At 40.2% G+C, this 14,492-nt stretch overlaps 1 protein-coding gene across 1 annotated transcript in view; it reads right to left on the bottom strand.

The window, feature by feature from the left end:
* Positions 1-215: 215 nt before the first annotated feature.
* The window catches only part of LOC114143248 (protein kinase C-binding protein NELL1), a 237,297-nt gene continuing 223,020 nt past the window's right edge, over positions 216-14,492 (bottom strand). Inside the window, exons 20-23 of the mRNA XM_028015109.1 lie at positions 13,736-13,929; positions 7,175-7,351; positions 6,560-6,784; positions 216-4,071 (exon numbers count right to left, since the gene is read on the bottom strand). Of these exons, the coding sequence (XP_027870910.1) occupies positions 4,021-4,071; positions 6,560-6,784; positions 7,175-7,351; positions 13,736-13,929 (647 nt within the window). The 3' untranslated portion in view covers positions 216-4,020. The remainder of the gene's footprint in view (positions 4,072-6,559; positions 6,785-7,174; positions 7,352-13,735; positions 13,930-14,492) is intronic.

Below are 14,492 nucleotides of genomic sequence, written 5' to 3'. Positions count from 1 at the left end.
GTCGATTGAGACATTTTAAGGACCTCATAGTTAAAGCGTGGGAATATTGCGCTTTATAAGCTTCCATTAAACGGTGCATGAAAAGCATTTATCCGTCTTCTGTTGTAATTCTGCCCGATTCCATCTATATAGTTTTTTGCATTTACCTTAAAAGTAAATATCAAGTGCTATCAATGTCAGGATACATGTTATCACACTAAATACACACAGAGGAGTAAAGTAAACAACTTAAGTATTTATTAACAGGAGAATTAGTTCACAGCAAATTCTTTTCACAACACAGTCTTTAAATGACACTTAACCCTTTGAGTAAAACTACATTGGGCACTCTGACCTGGCAATGACCAAACCTGTAGATTTCTTCATGGCGGTCTTCTATGAAAAACAGCACATCAATTGCTAGAAGATTTGGAACTGCTTTCTTTAAAAAATAAATAAATAAAAGAAAGCAGTAACACGTCGTTGATTTCTTAATATCAAGTAAAACAAGCAAAATGCTTTCTTTTGTAACGGTCTTTTTTTACATATGTATACAATTCAATTTCGTGGTTCAAGTGAACATAACTCAGTTCAGATTACATAAATATGTTGGGGGTGAGGGTTAACAAAGACTGAATCAAGGAAAAGTCCATGTCTTCTTCTTAAAAGCTGGAAAAGATGCCTGGAAAAACTGCATGTTCATGTTCATTATGTCAAAAGTATATTTCTGTTGAGTTTTAATGAAGTATTTGTATATACACATTCAGACAATTAAATCCTAAAACAGTGAAAAAGACAAACTAATGAATACGAAAAAGGGTTAAGGCAAGAATATAAAAATAAATAAATAGTAAAAAGAATAGAAATGTTGCTTCTCTCTTATTTAACTTACAACACTCAGATCCTAAGAAGCTGTGGTAGTGAGAATTATTCACATAATCTTTTTTTTTTTTTTTTTACAGTACCCGTCCATTTACACAGTATTTACAGCAAAACTGAACTTGTACACCAAAAGAAAAATCAGTAAACTTAAATTAACACAATTTGTCTATGAACACAAAAATATTGTTTGTATTTTGTCAGCATGTAAAACATTTACACACAGACTTACAAATAGTGTAGTACAGCAGTCATTTTATATGAAATCAGTCAACAGAGAAATCTCAAAATCTTATTCAGTTTTTGTACAAATTTCTGCTTTCAACTAATATAGACAGAGTTCACATTAACTGCATTTCCTTGGGTGTGTAGGCATGTGGGGGTGTGTGTGCTTTCTGCAACGTTTCTGCAACTTTTTACAACGTGAATTGCGTTATGAAATAGTGGGAAGAGACAAACATGCTGGTGATATCTAAAAAGGCGTACTGGAAAAGAAAACAACAGTTATTTTTCGGTAACTGCAGACAATTAGCAGAAGCCAATGAAGTTGATTTGTGCAAGCAACTCAATAAAATGCATCTTCATCTACAGTACCTTGTCAAACTATTCACACCGGTTAAACTTTTCCATATGTTGTCATACTACAACCACAAACCTCAAAATTTGCTACTATTTTATGTGGTAGGTCAACACAAAGTAGCTCAAAAGTAAATTCAAAATATAATCCAAATCCAAGTAACAATTAAAATAATACAAATTAAATTTTATACAAATGAAAACTTGAAAAGTGAGAAATTCATTTATATTCAGCCCCCCTTATTCTAGCAACCATCAATAAAATCCAGTGCAGCTGGTTGACATCAGAAGTGTCCTAGTATATAAAGTTCACCGTTTTAATTTAATCTCAGTTTAAATCCAGTTCTTTTGTTTTTAAGAGAACATTAAAAGCAACAAAATGTAACACCCTAAACATACTCTCTGTTTGCCTGTCAGCTTCTTGGAGAATGTGAGCTGAAAAGAGTTTACATTCAAGTAGGAGAAACACATTAGATATACAGTCAGAGCTACAATGACCCGGCTTGAATCGAAGAATGTTTATGTACTTGAATTGTCCATTCAAAGGCCAAACCAAAATCAAATAGAGAAATTATGTCAAGCATTAAAATAAGATCTATGTAACCATTTTCTTCTGGTCTACCAGATAAAATCCCAGTAACAAGCATTGAGGTATATGGTTGTCATATGATGACATTTGGAAAAGTTCTGGGGTTCTAAGTACTTCTGCAATTCACTGTCAGAACTTATAAAGTTTAGCCACGATTTTCAGCATTATGAATATCTGTGCCCTTCAGTGCAACAATACATTTTAATTTCACTTGAATAAATTTTAAGAAGTGATAAAACCAAATAGAAATTAGGTTAATTCCAGTTCTAAGCAAGAATACGATGATCTGCAGTTACACTTACAGATTAAATTCTGAAACGAACCATGTGATCATGCCATGATCACAACCTTTGCTACAGTGCATGCTTTTACCAAAAATCCCAGATAGTGTAACATTTGAAATTCTGGTGGTCTGTAATTGAGTACACTGCAACCAGAACTCTACTGAAACTTTAGAGAAAGCATTTACTCTGCACAAACGTGATGATACTGGAGAGAGGCTTTGAAGCATAGAAGTGAAGCAGTAAAAGCTCAGGACTGTGCTGCCTTATTAAGCCTAGCTGTCTGTAAACAGATTCAACACTTGGTGACCTCTTGGCATACTCAAATCCAGGGCTGCGTGACATGGCTTTAATTATCCTCCCTTAGCCCCCTCACCAGCTTTCTTTTTTTTCCTCTTATTTTTGTCCCTCTGCTTTTCTTTGTGGCATATGGTGCTGAGGATGCAGAGCCCTGGGAGATGCAGCAGAAGTCCAGCCCATCGCTAAGCTGCGCTGATTTAATCAACAGCTTGGGCTGGTGTTTGTTCTGACCTGCAAGAAGTGGTAGTGACACATCACACAGCATTGATAATGTGAGTGCTGTTGTTAAATGTTAGCATCTGGTCATCATCATCATCATTAGAGAGACGACAGTGATGCAGAGGAAAATATTTGTAAAAATATGCCCCGGTTCAGAGGCTGGAAACTGGGAAGGATGTGGTTTATTCTGTGTTTGGTGTTTTTCTAACCTATAAAGACAGCAGACCTATATCATCAATAGATCAAAATCAACAGAGAAGTGTTTTCACTTTCATCCAAAAACCTGTAGACCTACAACAAAAAATGTATGTTGGTAATATCCAGCTTTATAAACATTAAGATATTGTACTCTTTTATTAATGAGTTTATTTTCATACAGTCAAGTGGAGCTGCAAAGCAAGCAGAAAAGTGCAAGATCAAATTAAATATATGACATACAAGTTGTGGTCACTTTTATGATAAAATGACAAGACAGCAAATCATAATTACAATGAAGCTTTGATTACCACATTATGATTTTTTTTTTTTAAAAACAACAAAATGTTATCACAAAATGTTACTTTCTATGCATAAAACAGGAGCAAGATCATTTATCAAATTTGAAAAACCATCAACAAGAGCAACTTGTTGCCGGACTGGAAACTGATTCCACATCACATCAGTTAAAGATTAAATTCTTCACATTCTGTGGTTTTATTAAAACTACCAGCTCTTTCAATGAGACAAAACATTAAAGGTGAACCCATTTTCTTTTTTTGTTGCCAAAGAAACACGTTTTTTGATATCTTCTTTAGATGACCAATCCAGAGTGAGCCAATATTTAAGAAGTACAGATGTATGGAGCACCGAAATGTGACCACCTGCTTATCTGTAGTTGCTTGCTAGAGTTTGTACACATCTTCTTGAGACATTAAGGGATAAAAAACAAACACACAGATACATATACAACACTTAGTGTGACAATGACCTCAGATCTTCTCCTGAGTCTCACACACACACACTCGCTCGCTCGCTGTCAGAGTTGTGGCAAAAGGACGCCGCTTCGACACCCAAAGTCTGCCCAGTGCGTACGTCCTGTGCACACATTGTCATGCACACGTTTGTGTGCAAGTCTGTCTTATGGATCCAGTGGGAAGGTTGTCTGATGGAGGAGGGCGTGTGACAGTCCCGTAGTGAGAAGAAGAGGAGGAATGAGTTTCAGTTGTTCTGAAGGCAGTCGAGATCCACCAAGCAGCAAACGTTCCCGTTCTGAACAACACAACATGACAAGACAACAGAGGGAGCATTAAATAATGCAGATGGTTATACATTATACATGTTGATTGTAAAGTCCAGAGGCTGAGCCACTGTTGCCTAACAAGACTTCAGATTTTAGAAAAAGCTGGTAGAGTTTAAGCAAAAGTGCAGAGTTTATTTATAAATTGTATTTCAACATGACACACATAAATTTCCACCCAGTAATAAGTTGCAATATGGAGAGAGTAACTCAGGGGATTGAACGTCAAAACTGAACAGAGTTTTATAAATGGAGAACAAAATGTCAGACTAACTGTCATTTTGTCAGTGACGTTATTAAACTTATGCACAACTGAGGCAAATACAAAATCATATGTCATAAAAGCTTTATGGCTAACATCTTTTAAATAGACATATTTTTGACAAGTCTTGTTTTCTACTCGTTCTTTTGAGAGTTTTTTTTTAGATCCTGTGAATTATTAATCTGCTGTATTTGAAGAATAATGCAGTTCATCAGATATGCCTGTGCGCTAAGAATGGATCTCATTAAAACGATCAAGGTTTGCTGTTTTTTTGTTGTTGTTTTTTTTTTACAAAGGATTGTATATCTGAAAACAGTTTCAAGGGCTGTTTCTTCTAGCTGAGCTTCAAATTTCAAATCATATGTTATACAATTTCTATATGATATTACTGAGTAATGGAGTGTATGACCTGCTACTGTGTCATTACAGAAACCTTAATGTCAGGTCAGCCAAAGCTAAGGCAAACTATGCCTCTAACAACATCAATCAAGCATATGGACTTACTCAGCAGCAGAGGTCCTTATATAGACCAGGTTCACAGTGTGACCCTGATCTGTCTGCACAACAGCTGCTGATACCAAAGATGTTGACGTAAAATCTCTGATCCAGATCATGGTAGTCGTAGCTTCTCAAAAGAATTAATGCAGCAGAAAGTTCTGTTGCCATATACCGAATTACTTGGGATGTTTTTTTTATTATTATTATTACTGGCAGGTGTTAAAAAAAAAAAAAGATTAAATACGGAATGCATGCAACTGACTGCTCTGTCTCTGAACTGAAAACAGCCGAGTTGGCAAGCAACTGTAAAGTGGGAGGTAGTGTGAACAGTGTTATAACACCCATAAAGGACTAAAGGAGCTGCTTTCCCCAGAAGTTTTAATTCGATTTATGTAAGATCACATTGTAGCAGGAAGTGTAGGCACAAAAACTACACTCTTTCTAAAGTTGTTGGGTGCAACAAAAAAAAACAGATAAAGTGGGAGAAAGAAGCAGTTAAAGATGAAATCAGACATGAGCTTTAGTCTGTCTCATAAGGGAAAATAATAGGGTGTTAAATAGGGTTTTGGTATGTAGGTTGGTTCAAATCACCTTTGTAATATGGCATTTTAAGCAATTAAGATAGCAACATTTAATACATTTTTCCAAATGCTTTTGTTCTGTTACTTTTCTTTCTATTTTGTCCAAAACAATGAAGCACAGAAAACTTTCTTTAATAAGTGTTAAGTCTGAGGTCATTTGCTGCTTTCTTCTGGCAGCACTGTGGAAAATGTTAAATACAGTGTTGTCACAAACTCTTGCTTGCAGGGGAAACTTGTCAATTGGCTGGTAGTTAGAGATGACACAACAATCTATTGTATGCCTTTTTAATCAGTGGTTTAATGAAAGCCATTTTACAAGTTCTAGGAAGTTTTCGAGTGAATGTTGGACTAATTATTACCTTCACATCGAAAACAGTTGAAAACCGCTTTAGAGGAGTGAAGGGAATTAGATCAAGCTGAGATAATGAGTGTTCAATTCAAAGGATAATTATGGTTTCCTACAACCTGTCCGATTTCCCAATGCAGATATTGCTTTATTTTAGCTCAGCAGATCATGTTTACTTTTGATTTTCCACTTCAGTTGTAGTGAATTCAGAAATTAATGAGTTGCACAAAACAGTAGCTTAACTTTTTTTTTTTTCCAAATCCAAACCTGGAACAAAAAGGCAAGGGGCAAATAAACAAAACAGGACTGGATTTTACTTTAAAGGAGAAACGCTCAAGACTTAATAAAACTAAACTGGATTTTTGCTCAGTTTAGTTCAGCAAGGCATAAAACTTTATATCTTGCTAAGGATGGAATACATTGTAAAAATATAAAGTCTAAGTATTTTTGGTCAACTTTCTAGTGCAACTATGTTAGCATGCTTGGAATAAGAGAAACATAAATTACAAATAACTTTTAAGCAACATTTAGGAACTTGTTTTAAGGCAATAATTATGTAAAATTGATGAAAAAGTACTAGTTCCACAGGTAGAATGTTTCTCTTATAACATGGGAAAATGTCTTGTTGTAAGTGAAATTATCTGCCAATTGAACAAGTGCTTTTTAAATAAAAATATGTGTCTGAGTCGTAATAAACTATTCAATGTTTAAAGCTCATTGTGGAGTTACGTTTGAAACGGAGTCGCTTGGTGATTATTGATGCTTTGACCTACCTTACACTTGCAGGTAGTGCAGGGCGACTTGGGCATATGCCATGTGTCCCCGCTGAGGCGAGTGACACCTGTGGGGTCTGTGCACGTCTGCCGAATGTCGTACGACAGGTTGTCAGCCAAGCAAGGGTCTGTGACGCAACGCGGGCAACACTCACCCTCTGCCACTGCCGTGTACTCGCACAATAATACGGGACAAACTAAAGGCCAGCAGTCGACCTCCCCCTCCTGCAGAGGCACAGGCCAAAAATAAAAACAAAGAGGCAAGAGAATTCAGAAATTTTGCTTCATGCTTCTCAGCACATTTTTCTGCAGATAAAATTAGAGCTCCCACTAATGTGTTGTCACATTTCAAATTAGAAATGTGGTAATTATCTCAGCCTTCACACACAGCTGAGCAGCGCATTAGACGTCTCAGCTGTGAATTTCATATTGATAAGAAGGTTCTGTATCATTGTTTAATCTAATTAAGCTTTAATTCCATATTAAGGAATTTAATATCAGAAACTGCTGTAATGCTATTGAACCCCCCCCCCCCCCCACACACACACACACACAATTTTTCTGAATGTGTGTGAATTTCTTTTGATTTTATGTATGTTGCTCATATGTACACACCATGCAGCGACACTGCTGGCAACCATACATCCAAGACGCTCCACTGCGGTACAGTGTTCGTCCACTCTGGTCCAGACACTGACTGCTGGGCCGGTTGTCACAGCTGGGACAGCAAAACAGATCCTCATCTGGGTCTGCACAGTCACAGGGTTTCCTCCTGCAGAACGTCTGTCCATCCTGTGCAATACAGGTTACTAGTAGGAACTAGCAAATTAACACAAGCCTCAATACGGCAAACACAAGCAAAATCAGATACTTCTAATATTTCTTCTTACTCTCTGACATTAAATACGACTACAGAGTTCCTGTTTAGTAAAAAAGTGTGTAAATTGGAAACAAAACACACAAAGACAAGGTTGAATCAAAGCTCCTACCAAAAGTAATTGGAATGCAGACAAAGGAAAGGATTTTTCAAAATAAAACAGGAAAGAAAAAAACAATATCTAAAGACTGCAACTCAAATCAGAATATAAATAAATGACAACAGTTCAATGAAAATAACTGAGATTCTTAAAACTAACTGAAAAGAACTGCATCTGAATACAAAGAGGGACAAATCCACAAATTAATAACAAAAGTCCCAAGAATTGCTACACTGCAAAAACACACAATCTTACTAAATATTGTTTGTCTTGTTTCTATTGCAAATATTTTAGTACACTTGAATTAAGACAAAACTAACTGAAAAGTAATTTATCAGCAAGATATAGAAGCTTGTCTTAAGTGAAAAAAAAAATCTTTGAAATTGATGAAAACATACAAGCTCCATTGGCAGATTATTTCACTTATGACATGGGGAAAAATGGTATAAATAAATTTATTTGCCAAAATGGAACTAGTACTTTTTCATCCATTCCTTTTGCTGAAAAGGTACTTCTAAGGTAGATTTGTCTTATTTCAAGTACTACGGTATCTGAACTAGCAACTGGATGACAATATTTATGTCATGATCTGTGTTTTTCTGTTTATTTAGAGTTTTCTGTGTCCTTAAGTCTCTTCGTTGTCCTGTCCTCCCCTTGATTGTTCCCAGGTGTGTCTCGTTTCTATGATTACCCTCCCATGTATTTAACTCCACCTGTGTTCCTTGTTCGTCGTCGGGTCCTCGTCAATGTCTAGCCTTGTTGTCGTCAGTGTTTCCATGTGCCTGCTGTTCGTTGTTGGACTTATTTATCATTAAATCTTCATATTCATCATACCTGGGTCCGCTGCGTCTGCCTCACCACTCTCACCACCCACACTTCCTGACAGAAGGACCCGACCAAACTGAACGGTGAGGCTCGCTTTATTATGGACCCAGCAGGATTACTTAAAACAATAGAGGACTATGTCGAGGAGTTGGCAAGGCCATACTCCGCCCGTCACCGCCTGAACATCGCCACACGCTTGGTGATATACCTGGACGAATGGATCCCGCGACTTCCGGCTGGCGGAGTTGCAACAGGAGGCAGAGAGGGAGTGCCTGACGGCGGCTGCCGTGCTGAAAGGTAACCCTCTGCCTCCCAGTCTGCACAGTCTCTCCGCCAGCCCAGACCCGGGACCAGCAACTCCAGCCGGCGCACCCCAGGCCGAATCAGCCGGCGTTCCAGCCGGCGCACCCCAGGCCGAATCAGCCGGCGTTCCAGCCGGCGCACCCCAGGCCGAATCAGCCGGCAGCCGGCGTTCCAGCCGGCGCACCCCAGGCCGAATCAGCCGGCGTTCCAGCCGGCGCACCCCAGGCCGAATCAGCCGGCGTTCCAGCCGGCGCACCCCAGGCCGAATCAGCCGGCGCACCCGAGGCCGATTCAGCCGGCGTTCCAGCCGGTGCACCCCAGGCCGAATCAGCCGGCGTTTCAGCCGGCGTTCCAGCCGGCGCAGCCGAGGCCGAATCAGCCGGCGTTCCAGCCGGCGCACCCCAGGCCGAATCAGCCGGCGCACCCGAGGCCGATTCAGCCGGCGTTCCAGCCGGCGCACCCCAGGCCGAATCAGCCGGCGCACCCGAGGCCGATTCAGCCGGCGTTCCAGCCGGCGCACCCCAGGCCGATTCAGCCGGCGTTCCAGCCGGCGCACCCCAGGCCGAATCAGCCGGCGTTCCAGCCGGCGCACCCCAGGCCGAATCAGCCGGCGCACCCGAGGCCGATTCAGCCGGCGTTCCAGCCGGTGCACCCCAGGCCGAATCAGCCGGCGTTTCAGCCGGCGTTCCAGCCGGCGCAGCCGAGGCCGAATCAGCCGGCGTTCCAGCCGGCGCACCCCAGGCCGAATCAGCCGGCGCACCCGAGGCCGATTCAGCCGGCGTTCCAGCCGGCGCACCCAAGGCCGTTCCAGCCGGCGTTCCAGCCGGCGTTCCAGCCGGACGCCGGCGTTCCAGCCGGCGTTCCAGCCGGCGTTCCAGCCGGCGTTCCAGCCGGCGTTCCAGCCGGCGCACCCGAGGCCGGCGCACCCGAGGCCGTTTCAGCCGGCGTTCCAGCCGGCGCACCCGAGGCTCCCAGCGTTCCGGCCGAGGCTCCCAGCGTTCCGGCCGAGGCTCCCAGCGTTCCGGCCGAGGCTCCCAGCGTTCCGGCCGAGACCCTCTCTGTTCCTCCCGAGACTCAGACCCTCAGCCTTCCTCCCGAGACCCAGACCCCCTGTGCTCCGACCGAGACCCCGACCCAGACCCCCTGTGCTCCGACCAAGACCACGACTCTCTGTGCTCCACCAGAGACCCTGCCTCGGGGGGCTCGACGTCGCCATCTGTGGGCGGCCCCCGGGACTCCTCATCGTCACCTCCAGCGCCGCGGACGGCTGCCGGACGGCCTCCGGGGTTCCCGCCTCCGGGGTTCCCGCCTCCAGCTCCGCGGACGACCGCCGGACCACCTCCGTGGTTCCTGCCTCCAGCGCTGCGGACGACCGCCGGACCGCCTCCGTGGTTCCCACCTCCTTTGCCTCCGCCCACCCTGTGGGTAGTTTTTTGTTTGTTTTTGGACTCTTGGCCCTTTCTGTGCCTCCGCCCACTCCGTTGGGTTGTTTTTTTTGTTAGTTTGGACTCTGGCCCGCCGTCCGGCACCCCTCCACCCACCCTTGTTGGGTTTTTTGGGGGTTTTTTTTCTTGGGCGTCTGGTAGCCGCCCTTGAGGGGGGGGGGGGGGGGTACTGTCATGATCTGTGTTTAGAGTTTTCTGTGTCCTTAAGTCTCTTCGTTGTCCTGTCCTCCCCTTGATTGTTCCCAGGTGTGTCTCGTTTCTATGATTACCCTCCCATGTATTTAACTCCACCTGTGTTCCTTGTTTGTCGTCGGGTCCTCGTCAATGTCTAGCTTTGTTGTCGTCAGTGTTTCCATGTGCCTGCTGTTCGTTGTTGGACTTATTTATCATTAAATCTTCATATTCATCATACCTGGGTCCGCTGCGTCTGCCTCACCACTCTCACCACCCACACTTCCTGACAATTTAGTAAGGTTTTGTGCTTTTTCAGTATAAAAATTATTATAATTTTATTTAAAGTTAGAAGTATGAAAGGATGCAATGAGACCAAACTTTTCCTGTTTTAGGTCAGTTAGGTTACCAAAATGATTTTGATCTGAATGAATGTCAAATGCATCAAAATCAGATTCATCATTAACTTCCCTCTGCCCAGCTACAGTTATCCGTCGCCTGTACCTGGAAAGAGAAAACTTTATGATCCTTTTTACTGTGCACAGCCGGCACTGTCTGGCCCCAGGAAGATTTTGTTATAGAGATGTAAAAATGTTACATAAAAAGGTCGTTAGAAAATGTATGACGGCCCTAAAATCACTTTGTATGGCATAAAAGGGCAGCGCAGGGCCAATGTTTTATTGATCCATATTGTCCTGCTATGGCAACTGCTCCATTATGTGGTCCCATTTCTGATGGGCATGGTCTGTCCAGTAATGGTCCTTGACATGTAGGGAAAGCACCGCTTCCTGGAACGTCCTCGCAGGGAATGTTTGTGATGGCAAACTGCAAATGTTAATACCAGCAGTGAGATTACGCCTGCAAATAAAAGCTAAAGCTACACTGCTGTGCTAAGCAAAACAGTGCCAATTCATGTCCAGAACTTTAATGGAAAACAAATTAGGACTCTTTTTTTCTCTGCAGTTTAATCTTATGATTTGCTTTGTTTAAAGGTTTTCTTAAAAGCGTTTGTAGTCTTTTTAAAGACTTTTTAATCCAATCCTATTATTTTGTTATAAAAAATGATGGTGCTACCTTTAGAGAAAATCCATGACAACCAATTTTCTTCAGAAATCACTTGGGATTGCAAAGTGACACAATGTGAAAATGTTCTAGTGCTATGACATTTTTGCAAGACGGCATGAACTTTTCATGAATAAAGAACAAGAGAAAAGAATAAAGCATTCTGATCCATCGGTGCTTCATGATCTGTAGAAAGATGCAGACTCATTTTTCTTCCATTTTCAAGCAACAACAAAAAAGAAGTAAATGTACTTCAAATTTTGAGATAAAAAGTTGAAAACTTCACACCAACTCCAACCTCAAAATCCAATATGCCTGCCATTTATTCAAGTCATAGTGATAACTGTAACATTCCTTTTTTAATGTCTGACTGCATTTACTTCTCTTGATGAAAATGTGTATTTAGTAATTGGATTGTTTCCTTTTAGAATAGTTCTTTTAGGTTTTGAAGCAATGATTAATGGACTTGAGCAGTTAATGTTTTGGATATTTGTGGTTTTTACTTCTACATCACGTTTAATTAGATCACCTTTTGCATGCATTGCTGCTGCCACTGAAACAATACAAGATGTGCTTGAATTTATGGGATGCAGGTACAGATAGATTAAGCGAGACAGTCAGTGAAATAAATGTGTCAGAATCTAATAATGCATTATGAAATATATTCTATGATTGTAAAATTAAAAAAATGTAACGTTAAAGTTTTGTCTTAAGCCATGCCAACCACTAAGCGTGTAGCGGAAATGTTCTAACTTTATGAAGCTCATGGCTCCCTTTCTCAGCCGTCACTTTAGATCAAACACCTATTTCTCTCTTTTATATAAATCTTAATCTCAGAGTCTCCCTTTCCCAAAGACAAATGTGATCAATATCTCACTTTCCTGCAGCCACTGTTCTCTACCTCCATATGACTCCTGAGTACAGAAGGAAGTCATTAAACTGCCACAAATATTTGTCACAGTGTAATGCAATGAAAAACAGGCGGGGGTGTATTTTGTTCTGATGGCAGAAGCATCAGATATATTCCATAAGTTTTCGGTATGGTTCATAAATCTGGATAGAACATATTAGCTAAATCAGTACCGGATTGGCAGCTGTGCAGAAGGTGTGTGGCAGAATTGGGCTGGAACTGACAACAAGAACAGATTTGTAGATTTTTTTTATCAAACAGTTTTTCACAGTGACAGTATAACCACCAGCTGATTCTGGGAAAAGCAATTTAATGTATACAGATAAAATAATAGAAAAATAAAGTGCCTGTTTAAAAAATGTTAAATGTGATCTTTTGTTTTTCTCTAAAATAGATTGGTCTAAACAGTGGCAAACCATTAAATATATTCAGAGAAAGCCCTCAGTGGACCCAAAATAAAATATCTAGAATTATTTCAGGTCACTTATATTTTAAAACTTGTAAAAACATATTTAGAGAGATGCTTCTATTTTATATAATGGTAAAATACTAGTTTTATTTGGAGTTTTCTGCTGAAGTGCTGTCATTTTCTATTAGGAAAGAAATATTGCCAATCAAAGATCCTTGTATGCGATGACTAGGCAGTCTTTTTCCACTCGAGGGATATTCTGCATCCTGCTCTAAACACCTTCAGCTTTAGACTAAATACAAGAATAAATTCTCGTAGGAATTTTGAGCAGTTAGTCATATTTTTGATTTGCTGTCACTTGGCATAAACTGGTCCAAGGTGTTCCAGCTAGCCTGGGGAAAAGTTTGATAAGAGACAGAGCTGAGCTGGTGACAAATACTCAAGGATATTGAAAAGGCCACCATGGGGATACAAAACTGTCACACACTTTTATTTTTTCCTTTTTAAAAGGAAACAGAACCATAATAGAATTGTTGATAAAATTCCCAAAGTACGGAGAGTTCTTCTCGACAGTATTTTTTAACTTTTGAGACTCTTAGCCATTTCACTAACACTGCAAAAACAACTAAGCCACAGGATTGTTGTAAGGCACAAGTTTACTTTTGGGAACACCAAGATAAATCACTGAACAATTCCTTCAGATGGACAGAATAGATTTTTTATTTTCTTTTGCGCACCTAAGATCAGTAAAAAGGATTATTATTGCAGTTTTCGCTCCCTTCATTTCAACATGCCAATGTAGCATGTGCTGTTGAACATGATTATTGCCATGTTGTTCTGTACTTATTCACATGACTTGCATTGATGAACATTTGTTTTCTGTTTGCTCCTCATGTTCATTTTATTGTTCACAACTTTTGTTGAAGTCTGCTATGATTTGATAAATGTGTGCTTACTTACATAACAGAAACTAGAGGTTAACTGAGAGGAATATCAATGGAAGTCAATTTTATTTTTATTTATTTTTTTTACAAAGAATAAAACTACCCACTGTATGCTTGATTTCAACTTTACCTTGCAGGAGCACAGAGCACAGCGATCATAGGCGGGTTTCCAGTCTTCTCCATTGCGTCTTATAACTTCGTCTTGTGGGCAGTTTCCGCTGCAGCCTGGACCAGATGTGCACATGCAGTCATAGCCTCCTGGGAGGTTTACACACACACTATCATTCCAGCAGGAGTGTGTCTGCAAAGTGCACTCATCGATGTCTGAAAGATAAAATATAAACTCTTTAACATGTAGAAAATAGTGATTTATAGCTACTGCAATAGCTACAAATATTGTAGTACCCATTTTAGACTACAATTGTTTATGCAAATGTTTTTGTAAAGCATTATCATGCTCTTTTGAAATTAGACTCAAATAGCAAATGTTTGAAAAAAACAATAAAAAATTGACATACTAAAAAAATTATATATACAACTAAATAAATACCTTAAGACAAAAATCATTAACACATCTAATTATATGTTCGTCTTTTCTGTTACTCTCTGCCATGATTATTTATACAGGTATGTCTAAAAATGATTAGAATGAATAGGCTACCATAAATGTTCATCACCAACTCTAGAAAGTGAAACTCATATCATAGATGCATCTCAGCATATGTAAAAAAACAACATTTCACTAAAAATATTTGAATAATATATAAGATTAAAGGAAGTAGGAAAGCTGTTTTTCCTTTGACCTTAAAGCTGCACAAATTAGAAGTACAAAAATACATTTTCTTAATGGAAAAAACTAAATTTTTGATAAAAGGTTGTTGCATAAG

This window comes from Xiphophorus couchianus, chromosome 4 (genome assembly GCF_001444195.1).
Source record: "Xiphophorus couchianus chromosome 4, X_couchianus-1.0, whole genome shotgun sequence".
Taxonomy (NCBI): domain Eukaryota; kingdom Metazoa; phylum Chordata; class Actinopteri; order Cyprinodontiformes; family Poeciliidae; genus Xiphophorus; species Xiphophorus couchianus.
Note: the sequence above shows the minus strand (reverse complement) of the source record. Positions and strands in the feature narration are given on the sequence as shown.